The sequence below is a fragment of the Hemitrygon akajei genome, chromosome 4 (genome assembly GCF_048418815.1).
Source record: "Hemitrygon akajei chromosome 4, sHemAka1.3, whole genome shotgun sequence".
Lineage (NCBI taxonomy): Eukaryota > Metazoa > Chordata > Chondrichthyes > Myliobatiformes > Dasyatidae > Hemitrygon > Hemitrygon akajei.
The window spans coordinates 98,715,117-98,731,183 of record NC_133127.1 but is presented as its reverse complement, the minus strand read 5'-3'; the positions used below and the strand labels follow the sequence as shown (position 1 = coordinate 98,731,183).

Genomic DNA, 16,067 nt, shown 5'->3' with positions numbered 1-16,067 from the left:
AAGTTTACTGAACCACTGAGGTCAGGCTAACTGACCTATAATTCCCTTTCTTTTGTCTCTCTCTATACTTGAAGATTGGAGTGACATTTGCAATTTTCCAGTACTCCGAAACCATTCCAGGAACTATTGATTCTTGAAAGATCATTATTAATGCCTCTACAATCCCTTCAGCTACCTCTTTCAGAATCCTCGGGTGTACACCATCTTATCCAGTTGACTTATCTACCTCCCGACCTTTCAGTTTCCCAAGAACCTTCTCCTTAGTAATGATAACCACGCACTTCATGACCCCTGACACTTGGAACTTCCACCATGCTGCTAGTGTCTTCCACAGTGAAGACTGTTGCAAACTACTATTCAGTTTGTCCACCATTTCCTTGTTCCCCATTACTACTTCTCCAGCATCGTTTTCCAGAGGTCCAATATCCATTCTCACCTCTCTTTTACACTTTATGTCTCTGAAGAAACTTTTAGTATCCTTTTTAATATTATTGACTTGTTTACTCTATCTGATGATTATTCTATTTTTTCCTTCTCTATGACTTTTTTTAGTTACCTTCTGTTGGTTTTTAAAAGCTTCCCAATCTTCTAACTTCCCAGTAATTTTTGTTGTATTATATGTCCTCTCTTTGGCTTTTATGTTGGCTTTGAATTCTTTTGTTAGCCACAGTTGTGTCATCTTGCCTTTAGAACACTTCGTCTTCTTTGGGATGTACGTATATATCCTGTGTTTTTCGAATTGCTTCCAGAAATTCCAGCCATTACTGCTCTGCTGTCATCCCTGCCAGTGTTCTTTTCCAGCAACATACACAAAATGCTGGTGGAATGCAGCAGGCCAGGCACCATCTGTAGGAAGAAGTACAGTCGACGTTTCGGGCCGAGACCCTTCATCAGGACTAACTGAAAGAAGAGATAGTAACATCTCTTACTATCTCTTCTTTCAGTTAGTCCTGGCAAAGGGTCTCGGCCCGAAACACTGACTGTACTTCTTCCTATGGTTGCTACCTGGCCTGCTGCATTCCACCAGCATTTTGTGTGTGTTGCTTGAATTTCCAGCATCTGCAGATTTCCTTGTGTTTGGAGTGTTCTTTTTCAATTAATTTTGGCCAACTCCTCTCTTATGCCTTTGTAATTTCCTTCATTCCACTGTAATACTTCTGACTTTAGCTTCTCCTCAAATTTCAGGGTGAATTCGATCATATTATGATCTCTTGCTCCTGAAGGTTCTTTTACTTAAGCTCTCAAATCAATTGTGGTTCACCGCACAACATTCAATCCAGAATAGCTGATCCCCCAGTGGGCTCAACCATGTGATGCTCTAAAATGCCGTTCTGTAGGCATTCTCGATATTCCCTCTCTTGGGATCTAGCAATCTAGATCTTCCCAATCTCCCTGCATATCAAAATCTCCATGGCCAGCATTTTCTATCTCCCACTGTAATTTGTAGACCACATTCTGACTACTCTTTGAGAGTCTGTATATAATTTCCATCAGGGTCTTTTTATCCTTGATGTTCCTTAGCTCTACCCACAATGATTCAACACCTTTTGATCCTATATCACTTTTTCTAATGATTTGATTTGATTTTCTACCAACAGACCCATGCCACCCCTCTGCCTACCTGCCTGTCCTTCCAATACAATGTGTATCTTTGGATGGTAAACTCCCAGCTATAATCTTATTTCAGCCATGATTCAGTGATGCCCACAATATCATACCTGCCATCTGTAACTGTGTTACAAGTTCATCGACCTTATTCTGTATACTGTGCGTATTCAAATATAACACCTTCACCCCTGTACTTACTTACTTGCTGCCTGTTACACCACTGGCATTTAGGCCCTCCATCTCTGGTGGTGTTCAGGGCTTCCTCCATCGTGTCAGTAGCTTCTCAGTTTTCACTACTACCGTCATGCAAGTCGAGGGTGGAGACTCAGGAACACTGTCACACTCAGATGTAGAAGGATTCTTCATTGCTGTTTCCATAACAATTTTGTTTTACCAGTCCGGGTTGTTAGCCCTGAGGTGAATCCCGAACCTGGAGGACCGGTGGACCACTCTTGGTCTGGCCTTTACCCTTTGACCTGTTTGGCATGGATAACCCTACTGAGATCCAAAGCATAAAGCACTGACTCCAGCCAACATAGCTTTCCAGTCCATTGAGGCACGTGAGCCTCCAAACCCTACGACAAGGTTGTCGTCCTCTTGGAGGATTCAGTCCTGTATTCACCTTTTTGATTTTGTCTGCCTTTTACATTGCAACATCCTGTTGACTGCAATTCTGCCCTATCATCATCTTTTCCTTCTTCAGCATCTCATTACACACTGTCCCTGTATGTAAACCAACAACCTTATCTTCAGCACTATCAGTCCAGTTCCCATCCCTCTATCGAATAAGTTTAAACCCTTCTGAACAGTTCTAGCAAACCCGCCCACAAGAATATTGGTCCACCTTGGGTTCATGTGTAAACTGTCCCTTTTGTGCAGGTTGTCCCTTCCCCAGAAGAGATCCCAATGATCCATAAGTTGGAACCCCTGCCCCCTGCACCAGTTCCTCAGCCATGGATTCACCTGCCAAACCCTCACTGGCACGTAGTGCAGGCACCAGCCAGAGATTACTGCCCTGGAGGTCTTGTTTTCAGCCTTCTACCTAGCCCCCTAAAACCTCTCTTCACAATCTCCTCACCTTGTCTACCTATGTCATTGGTGACAATATGTACCAAGACTTCTGGCTGCTCACAGTTCCCCTTGAGAATATCATGGACCCGATCTGAGACATTCCTGACCCTGGCACGTGCGAGTGTCTCCATTGCACCGACCGAATCTTATCCCTGTTCCTCTGACTATGGGATCTCCTATCATCACTGAAGTTCTCTTCATCTTTCAGAACACCATATGGTCTGCATGGCCTATCTTCCTGGTAATTCACTTCCACCCCCTGACACTCTTCAACTTCCTGTGTACTGCTGGCATCTTCCACAGTGAAGGGTGATGCAAAATAATTATTCACTTTGTCTGTCATTTCCTTCTCCCTCATTATTACCTCTCCAGCCTCATTTCCCAGTGTTCCAATATCTACTCTCACTTCTCCTTTACCCTTTATATATCTGAAGAAACTTTTGGTATCCCCTTTGATATTGTTGGCTTCATATTTCATCTCTTCCCCCTTATAGCTTTTTAGTTGCCCAATCCTCTAACTTCCCACTAGTTGTTGCTCTATTATATGCCCTCTCTTTTGCTTTTATTTGGGCTTTGACCACTGTCAGCCATGGTTGTGTCATCCTGCCTTTAGGAAACTTTCTCATCTTTGGGATGCACTGTATCTTTCCTGTGCCTTCTGATTTGCTCTCAGAAACACCAGCCACTGCTGTTCTACCAGTGTCGCTTTCCAATCAACTTTGGCCAGCTCCTCTCTGATGCCTCTGTAATCCCCTTTACTTCACTGTAATACTGATACATCTGATTTTAGCTTCTCCCTCTCAAACTGTGTTAATTGAATTAATTATAGACCACCTAACAGTCCATGGATTTAGAGGAGCAAACTTGGAGAGAGATCGCAAAAAACATGAGGTTGTGATAGGAGATATTATCTTTCGAAATATTGACTGTTACTCCTATACAGTAAAATGGCTGGATGTGAAAGAGTTTGTCAAATATGTTCACAGAAGTTTCCTTAATCAGTACATGGAAGTCCCAGCCAGAGAGAGTGCGATACACAATCTCCAATTAGGAAATGAAACAGGACAGGTGACAGATGTTTGTGTATGGGAAAACTTTGCATCTAGTGAATATAATGACATAATGGAGTAAGGGAGATTACAGAGGTATGAGAGCAGTTCACCAAAGTAAACCGGAAGGAGCTGCTGGCAGGAATGACAGCAGAGCAGCAATGGTGTGAGTTTCTGGGAAAAATGAGGAACGTGCAGGACACGTGTATTCCAAAAATGAAGAAATACTCAGATGGTAAAATAGTTCAACCATGGCTGACAAGGGAAGTCAAAGCTATTGTAAAAGCTAAAGAAAGGGCATACAACAAAGCAAAAATCAGTGGGAAGATAGAGGATGGGGAAGTTTTAAAAAACCTACAGACAGCAACCAAAAAAAATCATTAGAAGGGAAAAGATGAAATATGAAAGCAAGCTAGCAAATAATTTCAAAGTGGATAGTAAAAGTTTTTTCAAGTATGTTAAAAATAAAAGAGAAATGAGAGTGGCTATAGGACCACTAGAAAATGAGGCAGGAGAAATAATAATGGGGGAGAAGGAGATGGCTGATGAACTAAATGAATATTTTGCATCTGTTCTCACGGTGGAGGACACCAGCAGTGTGTCAGATATTGTAGTGTGTGAAGGAAGAGAAGTGAGTGCAGTTACTGTTACAAGAGAGAAGGTGCTCAAAAATCTGGAAGACCTAAAGGTACATAAGTTACCGGGAACAGATGAACTACATCCTAGGGCTCTGAAAGAGTTAGTGTTAGAGATTGTGGTGGCATTAGAAATGATATTTCAGAAATTATTGGACTCTGGCATGGTGCCAGAGGACTGGAAAATTGCAAATATCACTCCACTCTTTAAAAAAGAAGGAAGGCAGCAGAAAGGAAATTATAGACCAGTTAGCCTGACCTCAGTGGTTGGGAAGATGTTGGGGTCAATTGTTAAGGATGAGGTGATGGAGTTCTTGGTGATGCAGGACAAGATAGTACAAAGTCAGCAAGGTTTCCTACAGGGAAAATCCTGCCTGATGAACCTGTTGGAATTCTTTGAGGAGATTGCAAGTAGGTTAGATAAAGGGGATGCAGTGGAGGTTGTATATTTGGACTTTCAGAAGGCTCTTGACAAGGTGCCACACATGAGGCTGTTTGCCAAATTAAAAGCCTATGGTATTACAAGAAAGTTACTAACATGGTCAGAGCATTGACTGATAGGTAGGAGACAGAGATGGGAATAAAGGGATCCTTTTCTGGTTGGCTGCCAGTGACTAGTGGTATTCTGCAGGGGTCAGTGTTGGGACTACTTCTTTTTATGCTGTATATAAATGATTTAGATGATGGAATAGATGGCTTTGTTGTCAATTTGCAGGTGATACAAAGATTGGTGAAGAGTGAGGTAGTGTTGAGGAACCAGGTAGGATGCAGAAGGACTTCTGTGATGTGAAATTTGTTAACTTAGGAGCAGCAGTTCAATGTAATACATAATCTGGCAGAGAGAGTGAGAGAGAGCAAAAAGTAATAAATAAAATAAAACATAATAAATAAACAAGTATATTACGTATATTGAATAGATTACGCATTACAGAATTATGTGTATTGAATAGATTTTTTAAAAACTGTGCAAAAACAGAAATACTGTATATTAAAAAAGTGAGGTAGTGTCCAAAGCTTCAGTGTCCATTTAGGGATTGGATGGCAGAGAGGAAGAAGCTGTTCCTGAATCACTGAGTGTGTGCCTTCAGGCTTCTGTATCTTCTACCTGATGGTAGCAGTGAGAAAAAGACATGCCCAGGGAACTGGAGGTCCTTAATAATGGACATTGCCTTTCTGAGATACTGCTCCCTAAAGATGTCCTGGATACTATGTAGGCTAGTGCTCAAGATGGAGCTGACTAGATTTACAACCTCCTGCAGCTTCTTTCAGTCCTGTGCAGTAGCCCCTCTAAACCAGACAGTGATGCAATGTTGGAAAATGCATGGTCATGCACTTTGGGAAAATGTGGGCACCATTTTACAAAAGGGGGAGAAAGTCCAGGAATCTGAGATACAGAGGTATTTGGGAGTCTTTCTGCAGTACTCCCAGAAGGTTAATTTACAGGTTGAGTCGGTGGTGAGGAAGGCAAATGTCATGTTAGCATTCATTTCAAGAGGGCTAGAATACAAGAGCAAGAATGTGATGCTGAGGCTTTATAAGGCATTGGTGAGGCCTCACATTGAGCATTGTGAACAGTTTTGGGCCCCTCATCTTAGAAAAGATGTGTTGGCATTTGAGAGGGTCCAGAAGAGGTTCACTAGCAATGAAAGGGTTATCATACAAAGAACATTTGATGGGTCTGAGTCTGTACTTGCTGGAATTCAGAAGGATGAAGAGGTGTCTCATTGAAACCTTTCGAATATTGAAAGACCTAGGCAAAGTAGATGTGGAAAGGATGTTTCCCATGGCAGGAGAATCTAGGACAAGAGGGCATAGCCTCAGGACAGAGGAGTGCCCTTTCAAAACAGAGATATGGAGAAATTTCTTTAGCAAAAAGGTGGTGAATTTGTGGAATTTGTTGCCACAAGCAGCTGTGGAGGCCAGGTCGTTGGGTGTATTTAAGGCAGAGATTGATAGGTTCTTGATCGGACATGGCATCAAAGATTACGGGGAGAAGGCTAGAACTGGGGTTGAGGAGGAGATTACAAAAAGGATCAACCATGATTGAATGGTGGAGCAGACTCGATGGGCCAAATGGCCTAATTCTGCTCCTATGCCTTATGGTCTTATGGTCTAATTTTCAAGGTATTTGTGAAAAGGTTAGGTCTGGTCCTTGGGTTGGAACAAATGGGGTACTCGATGAGCATTAAAATGTAAGAGAACACTTAAGATAGAAATTGGAAGGGCTAAAAGAATACATGAGGTTTCTCTAGTAGGCAATGTCAAGGAGAATCCTAAGGGCTTCTACAGATATATTAAGAGCAAAAGGATAGCAAAGGACAAAATTGGTCCTCTGGAATATCGGAGTGGTAATCTACAAATGGAGTTTAGAGAGCTGTGGGAGAACTTAAATGAATTTTTTAAATCTGTATTTACTTGTAATGGACGCAAAGCAGCAGTGAAGTCATAGACTCTATACATATTATAGAAGAGGAGGTCTTTACTGTCTTGAGACAAATTATGGTTGATAAAACCCCAGAACCCAACAAGGTGTTCCCTTGGACTTTTTGGGGGGCTATTGCAGAAACTGCAGGGGCCTTATGTGGTGAACTATATATACCTGTCTGGACATGCCCCTCTGCTGACTGCTCCTGTGGCTCCTCCCACAGACCCCGGTATAAAGGTGATTGGAGACACCGCCCCGGCCTCAGTCTCCAGGATGTAGTGTGGTGCTTGTTCTTTCTTCCAGCCAATAAAAGCCTATATCTCGCCTCACGTCTCCGAGAGTTATTGATGGTGCATCACCTTAGCAGAGATGTTTAAAATGGCCTTAGCTCTGGGTGAGGTGCTGGAGGCTTGGAAGATAGCTAATGTTGTTCTGTTGTTAAAGAAAGGCACTAAAAATAAGCCGGAAATTATAGGCCGGTGAGCCTATTGTTAACATTGGAAAAGTTTTTGGACCATATTCTAACAAACCAGATGTACAAGAATTTGGGTAGACAGGGACTGATTTGGGATAGTCAGCATGGCTTTGTGTGTAGTAAGTCGTGTCTAACTAATGTGAAATATTTATTCTTCAAAGATGTTTCCAGGAAAGTTGATGAATGCAAGGTTCTTGATGTTTTCTACATGGATTTTAGCAAGGCCTCTGACAAGGTCCTATACTGGAGGTTGGACAAGAAGGTTGGCAGAGGTTGGCATCCAAGATGTAGTAAATAGGATAAGACATTGGCTTCATGGAAGAAGCCAGAGAGTGGGAGTAGATATTTGCCTCTCTGACTGGAGGCCTGTGACTAGTGGAGTGCCATGTTGTTTGTCATCTATATCAACAATCAGAATGGTAAGGGGGTAAACTGGAACAGGTACAGATGACACCAAGATTGGGGATGTAGTGGATAGTGAGGAAGTCTATCAAGGCTTGCAGCGGGATCTAGACCTGCTGGAAAAATGTGCTGCAGAATGGTAGAGGGAATTTAATACGGACAAGCTGGAGGTGTTATACTTTGGGAGGAGCAGCCAGGGTAGGTCCTAAATGGTGAGTGGTAGGTTATTTAGGAGTGTGGAAGACAAAGGAATCTGGGAATACAGAATCGTATTTCCTTGAAAGTGGCATCACAGTTAGATAGGTTTGTAAAAGAAGCTTTTGATACATTGACCTTCATAAATCAAAGTATTGAGTGCAGGAGTGGGGTGTTATGTTGAAATTGTTGGTGAGACATAACTTGGAGTATTGTGTGTAGATTTGGTCACCTATCTGCAGGAAGAATGTAAATAAAATTGAAAGAGTGCACAGAAAATTTACAACGATGTTGCAGTTAGGACATTATTTCCCAGAACATAGAAGATTGAGGAGAGATTTGATAGAGGTATACTAAATTATCAGTATAGATAGGATAAATACAAGCATGCTTTTCCACTGAGGTTGGGTTGGATTAGAGCTAGAGGTCATATGTTAAGGGTGAAAGGTGAAATGCTTAAGGGGAACACAAGAGGGTACTTCTTCACTCAGGGTAGTGTGAGTGTGAAAGCAGCTGCCTTCGCAAGTGGTGGATGTGAGGCTGATTTCAACATTTAAGAGAAGTTTGGATAGGTACATGGATGGGAGGTATATGGAGGGCATTGGGACTGGGCAGTTTAAATGGTTTGGCAAGGGCCAAAGGGCCTGTTTCTGTGCTGTAATGTTTGCAGCACTTGACCCAGAGATCATTGATAGAGCATTTCAAATCATATTCACAGACTTGTTACCTCTCTCAATGTAACAAGTAGCTCCACTGGAAAAGTAACAGAAAAGACTCTTGGAGAATTGGAGGCTAAAAGACAGAGATCAGCGTACCATGACTTGCCATTCATCTCACTGTACAACAGTTGGATGGTCCAAGTACATATTTGGCAGCATCCTTGTGGTCGTGTGCCCTCTGTCAACATAAATTGTCATCTACCTTTAGTGAATGAAGCTGAATATGATTAGTCAGGCATCTTCCTAACCCCCTTAAAACCTGCGCCTGTGTAGAACCTCATCAATTTTGACACCTTCACCCTACCTTCAGGTTCACATGGACTATATCTGACACTTCTTTTCCTTTTCTGGACCTCTCTGACTCCATCACAGGAGACAGACATGCCAATGACATCTCCTGTACTGTAAATGCCACAACTACACCTGCTCACACCCTGCCTCCTGTAAGGGTGCTGCCCCATTTCCCCAAGCTTATTAACTCTGCTGCATTTGTTTTCAAGGTGAGGCTTTCTGCACTATAACTTCTGAAATAGAAACATAGAAAACCCACAGCACAATACAGGCCCTTCGGCCCACAAAGCTGTGCTGAACATGTCCTTACTTGAGAAATTACCTAGGGTTACCCATAGCCCTCTATTTTTCTAAGTTCCATGTACCAGTCCAGGAGTCTCTTAAAAGACCTTATCGTATCTGCTTCCACCACCGTTGCTGGAAGCCCATTCCACTCATTCACCACTCTCTGTGTAAAAAACTTACCCCTGACATCTCCTCTGTACCTACTCCCCAGCACCTTAAACCTGTGTCCTATTGTGCTAGCCATTTCAGCCCTGGGAAAAAGCCTCTGACTATCCACATGATCAATGCCTCTCATCATTTTGTACAACTCTATCAGGTCACCTCTCATCATCTGTCACTTTAAGGAGAAAAGGCTGAGTTCACTCAACCTATACTCATAAGGCATGCTCCCCAATCCAGTCAACATCCTTGTAAACCTTGTCTGCACCCTTTCTATGGTTTCCACATCCTTCCTGTAGTGAGGCGACCAGAACTGAGCACAGTACTCCAAGTGGGGTCTGACCAGGGTCCTATATAGCTGCAACATTATCTCTCAGCTCTTAAATTCAATCCCACGATTGATGAAGGCCAAGACACTGTATGCTTTCTTAACCACAGAGTCAACCTGCAGCTGCTTTGAGTGTCCTATGGACTCGGACCCCAAGATCTCTCTGAAATGTCCTCCTCCATCCTGAAATGAGGCTTCTCCTCTGCCATAGTTGATGGAGACCTCGTATGTGTTTTCTCTTTTGCCTGCATGATTTTTGACTACCACACCCTGCCCCCACCCCTCTCCAGTCTGGTTCCACTCATCGCCTTCCAGTCTCTGCCACACCTATCCCTCTTAAGGCCATGTACTGGATAGGAAAGCATGCTTTGAATGGCAGGACTCTTAGAAGCATTGATGCACGTTGGTGCAAGTCCATAGCTCCCTAAAGGAGACAGTACATGTAGGTAGGGGTGGTATGGAAGGCATTTGACATACTTGCCTTCATACTTTGGGACAATGAGTAGAAAGCTTCTGTTAGGCCACATTCGGAGTACTGTGAGCAGTCCTGGTTGCCACATCATAGGAAGGACGTGAAGGCTTTGGAGAGTGTATGGAAGAGGTTCACTAAGGTGTTGTCTAAACTGGTATTTGTTTATTCTTGTCACATGTGCTGAAACACAGTGAAAAGCTTCTTGTCCGTGTGCTTTCCAGACTGATCACTCTGTGCATTAACACGTCGAGGTTGTCAGAGGAAAACCAAATGCAGAATATCGTGTTCTAGTTACAAAGGAAGGCTAGTAAGGTGCAAGGGCCACAGTGAGGTAGATCATGGGGAGAGTATTAGGAGAGCTTTCATAAACTTAGTGTTTTCCTGGAACACTGGAGGCTGAGGGGTGACCTGATGGAAGTGTATAATATAATAGGAGGCACAGGTACAATCGATGGTCAGAGCCTTTTTCCCAGGGTAGAGATGCCAAATACATAAGACACAGCTTTAAGGTGAGACGGAGAAAGTTTAAAGGAGGTTTACGAGGCAAGTGTTTTGCTTACAGAGCTTGCTAGATACATAGATCACGCTGTCAGAGAGGTGGTGGCACCAGATCTGACAGAAACAGTCAAGAGGCATTTAGACAGGCGCTTGTGCAGACAAATTGGATCATTTAGTTGGCACAAGCATTGTAGGCTGAATGGCTTGTTCTAGGTTTGATGTTCTGTGTTGTATGTCCAATGACAGCTTTCTCTTGAATCACTAAAGCAGTTTATCTGGCAGTGCTGATGACTGAGTTCGCATGTGCATCGTCCTTTGTAGGTGAATAGGATCACTTGCATTTGCTTAGCCTGTCCAGACTCAGATAGATAGGGGGGAAGGAATGGAGAAGGTTTACTGATTCTGATTGCTGTAAGAGACTATCAGGATCACCAGGTTCATTTGCCTGCCAAATCTTAAAGTGAGGCACAGCCGCAGTAAAAGGGTGTTTGGATAAAATGCCTATGAAACTTCTCCAATAGGAATCAGAACTTCAGGAGAGGAGAGGAGAAGATGATAGGGGAAAGAAAATTATAGGTCCATCTAGCAGAGTTTTAACAATCTACCCTGTGAAAGTTTACTCAAGTTCTCGTCTGCCTGGAAACAGATGGCTATTCCCACAGGCAAAGTCTGAAGGACTGCCTTGACGTGGCATTGAGTCAGATTTGTTATAGACCTAGTTAGTGGTAAAGAGTTTTGCTGATGTTGCCATGGTTGCATCAGTTCAACTTACTAATTTCAGTTTTAAAAAGTGTTTATGGAATTTGCTCTTTAAACCCTTCCATGTTGCATTATGTCAAAATACTTTCTGAATTTTCATATGAAGTGCAACAAGTAAACCTGATGAAATATAGTTTACTTCTCAGATTAAAAGATAATTGCAATTATATCATCTATATATGTATGTATGTATGTATGTATGTTAATGATTTAAACTTTTAGTGAAAGTTTCAAACATGGCTATTAACAATTTGGTTGTCCAAATCACTGAAAACAAAAGAAAAAGCCTTGAAATTCACCATCTTTCAAAATACAGTCAAAAAGACACACAATTTCGTGTGTGTGTGTGTGTGTGTGTGTGTGTGTGTGTGTGTGTGTGTGTGGGGTGGGGGGGGGGAGTTGGGGAAATAGTTGGTGTGTAGGAGAGTGAGAGTGGTGAGTGTGTATTTGAGAGTGTGACTGTGTACTGACCAGAATAGACATTATTCATTTTGTGCATTCAAACATTAACAAAGGACTAATGAGGAAGACATTCTTCATGCCAATGTTATTCACAAGATGCTTTTATGTTTAAATGGTTGTTGAAAATCAACTATAGATTCAAAATGTGAAAGATAAACTGCTGGATGAACTCGGTAGGTCAGGCAGCATCTGTGGATGGAAATGCTTGGTTTGTGTTTTGGGTTGAGATCCTTCACCTATAGATTCAAAGTGACCCCTTCAGTTGAGTTTTGTGGCCAATGGTAAACAAGCAGAAGCAGCCTCTTGTAAGACTTGCTCTTGGCCATTGGCTTTCAGTGGGCTTTGGTAGTGGAATTTCCTGTCCAAGCTCATGCCACCCTCTAAAGGGTTTCTGGCATCTATATGAAGAGGGCTAGAACTGAGCATCTCCTTAACCAATAATGTTGAAGAGTCATTAATTTACTGATTCAGAATCTTGACCAGGAACTGTAGCAAACATATTTTATGTGAATTAAAGGGTCCTGAACTTAAATTTCAACTCTTCCCCCCATTGATGCCTGCTTGACTTTCTGAGTCCTTCCAGAAATTTCTATTTTTATAGAGAGATTATTATAAAAACTGTTTCTATAATCTGGATTTATGTATTTAATTATGTTTGTGTAGTTACTTGAATTGGGTATTAGATTCAAATAACAATATGAACACTGCTAACAGTATGGCCATGCTAACAACAAAATACAGCCAGTGGAGTTACTGAGAGATGTGATCATCTGCTTTATACACGCAATGTTCTATCTCGTCTTTCTAATGGAAGCCATAATCATATCTGGGTATTTAAAAAAAAAGAAACAACAATTTCCCCCTATTGTAGCAAAAAGGGAAGTAGTTACAGTAAAGTCTGTTTCTGATCAAAAAAGTGCAAACTAACAAGGAACTTCTTAACCACTCTAGTATTCTCTACATTAATGTTCTCTGGCAAATGCCTACAGTATATGTAACATACTTTGCCTCCTTTACTGATGGAAAATCAATGTATATATTCAGTGTAATATAAATACCTGAAACTATAACAGGCCTGCTTAACACAGGGATACTCAAATAATTGTGACAAGTTTATTCATTAAAAACAACTCCTGTGGAATTTTATCCTTTGTGTAGAAAGAGTAAAAACTGTAATTATGAAAGTAGAACATTCTGAAGCAGAATTGTGCAACATGGAATATGATTCCATTTTATCACCCAGAGCCAATCCTTGTGGCTCCAAAATAATTTTCCTTCTACTGAACCATTAATTTGGAAAGGTACCTTCTAGCACAGCAGCTGGAAATATCCATTTGTATTGGCAACCAATTCAATGATTGATAATTTATCACTAGAAGCCCTTAATTATAAGTACTCATTTCTGCATATAAATGTGTATTCCTTCAGTTAAATACTAAGTGAGAAGAATTAAATGTGTTTGTTACTGTACTAGAACCCAGGAGAATAGACTAAAGATCTTAAGATAATTGTTCAAATCCCATCAGGGAAGTTTGACAATCTAAATTCACAGCTTAAAAAATTTGGAAATCAATTTTAGCTCCAGCAATGTTGTCCATGAAAAGGCCCAGCCAGTTCACCAATGTCCTCTGAAACAACCACCCTGCCCCCCCCCCCGGCCTCACCAACTGAATTTAGACTTCTGGGAAAGATGGTGACCATCTTCAGTAAAGTTTAATTAATGATGGATAATAATTGCCTGCAATGTCTACCATCCTTTAATGAATAAAAATAAATTAGTATGAGGATTAAACGGTTTCTAAACATATACTGGTAGAGTTCAGTATTTATTTGGTAATGTATAAAATGAAGAACAGAGACTCTGTTCTTTTCACAGACTTTAACCTCAACTATTTAGTCTCCCAAGGGAATGTTATAAAAGTGTTTCGTCCTAAAGCGAAACAGATGGTCATCACATAGATTGTTAATGTTTGTTAAAGAGCTTTCTCATCCTGTGTAATATGGATTAATTCACAGCTGGATGGACCCATAATTGTAGCAGAACAATTAATGGCGGAGCAGATAAAATGCTAATAAAAAAACCATCAGAGACATGGGAGACTTAATAGTGCAGATTTGAACACTGGTTCCAGAATCAGAACAACATGTTAATCCATCTATTTCCAGAAACTAGAACATTTGAGCAAACAAGCAAGACAAGAAATGATGAAAAGAAAATAATACGTGCAACTTACCAGCAGTAAATGGAACCAAACACAATTCATTACCCAGAACATGTAGAATAATTTTGTCAACATTTTTCTCCGTTTCTTGGGCATGAACTGAGACAGAAATCTGTGACTGCATGTGTGGAGACCGCAGCACTTCTGAGGAGATTTTTAATTTTTGTTCTGTGTGAAAAGAGGAACTTTGGAATGAAGCACTGTGGGTGGAATGACACATGGTTGGCAGGAGCATCTGGGGAAATCTAGAGGGAGGGACATTATTCAGCATAGGCTTAATGAAATGCATGAAGATAATAAATGTGTGTACTGAAGAATGTTTTATGAGGAACCACAGTCAGGTAATTGAATCTGATGATTTAATTAGGTGCGTACTTCCTTAAGCAATGAAAATAAAAGGTCCGATTAAAAACAAATGGTAAAAGTCATGGTGTTGTGCTCAGATTATGGAATGAGTAAACTCCCAATGTCAGCTGCACTCTCATGAGAAGAAGTTGGTCAGTGTCCAGGAACTGCAACGAGGCATTCCCTAATATATGCTTCACGAGCAAAGTCGGGGAAGGCCTATCTCCATACAAGGAGCTGGCATCTAAAACAGACATAAAACAATAGAAGGAACTTGGTAATATAAAACAATCATAAATAAATACATTAATTGTCCTCTGAAATTGTTGTTGTCAGTTCAAAATTATTGAATAGTTGGAACATATAACATGTTTTAATAGCAAATGTTTATTTTGAACAATTACTTTGGTTTGGAATTTCTGTGGGCCCAATGGTAAGTTTCTGATGTAATTGGCGGGAGCTTTAATATGACTGCCAGGAAACTGAATAAGTCATTAATCCTAAAAATGGTGAAGAATGATTGAAGGAAGAAAATTTCTATGTTGGCAATATCACAGCCTTCCTAACACTGTGACTTCAACTATAGGACAAGCTCTCAATGGGCGAATCTAAATGCCAACTCCTGTTGCAAACATTATCCATTTTATCAATCCAACATCCTTCAGAGGGGCCAGCAACCGGACAAAGAGTAGATTGTCAATATGAATATTTTATCCATGTCTTCTTCTTGGGCCCTTGGCTCCCCTTGGAGCATCAGCCATCAATGACCTCCCATCTCCATTGAGCTCTGTTCTGAGCCACCTTCACGAGAGTGGACTAGGAGTGTCCATCTTCTAAGTTTGGCCTCCACGTCTCCCCAACATGTGTTCTTTGGACATCCCTTTTTGCTCTTTCCTTTTGGGTTCAATTTTAATGGTGATAATGTTGGGTTGGCTTTCTCAAGGTGCCAATCCACTTCCATTTCGAGTATTTGTCTCTGTAGATTCCTGGTTGGTGTTTTCCCACAGGGTCTGGTTGTCATTTTGTCAACCCATCTGATGATTAGATTCTTTCACAGGCACTGGTCGATGAAAGTCTGTGGTTTCTGTAGTGTCTTTTCTGTTGTTTTCCAAGTTTCAGAGCCAGATAGGAGCACTGTGTTAGCACCCTAATTTTGTTTTTTCATGACATGACTCTGGGTGTCTACACTTTATTCAGGCTGTTGAAAACTACTCTGGCATTGTTAATCCTGGCTTTGACATGCTCTACTTTCCACCATGTATACGCACAATGCTTCCACAATAGACAAAGGAAGTCACTTCTTCCAGATGTATCTCTCATCACTATGGGTCTATTGCTAGTGCAGTTTATCTTCATCACCTTTGTTTTATTTACATTTGGTCTTAGATCCGGTAGGGCGAAGCTGGTGGTTAAGTGTGCTGATTTCTCTTGCATCGATATGTTAGAGCTAGTCGGTAGGTCCCATGTCACCTGCAAACTCCAGATCCTGATGAAGGGTCTCGGCCTGAAATGTTGACTGCTCATTTCAACGGATGCTGCCCGACCTGCTGAGTTCCTCCAGCTTGGTTGTACGTGTTGATTTGACCACAGCATCTGCAGTGTACTCTGTGTTAACTCCAGATCATCAAGTTACCGCCACATGGTCTATTGGATTCCACTTCATTTTT

At 41.4% G+C, this 16,067-nt stretch overlaps 1 protein-coding gene across 1 annotated transcript in view; it reads right to left on the bottom strand.

Annotated features, from left to right (window-relative positions):
• The window catches only part of LOC140726550 (uncharacterized), a 49,058-nt gene extending 34,860 nt beyond the window's left edge, over positions 1-14,198 (bottom strand). Inside the window, exon 1 of the mRNA XM_073043083.1 lies at positions 14,068-14,198. Coding sequence (XP_072899184.1) covers positions 14,068-14,151 — 84 coding nt within the window. The 5' untranslated portion in view covers positions 14,152-14,198. The remainder of the gene's footprint in view (positions 1-14,067) is intronic.
• Positions 14,199-16,067: the final 1,869 nt, after the last annotated feature.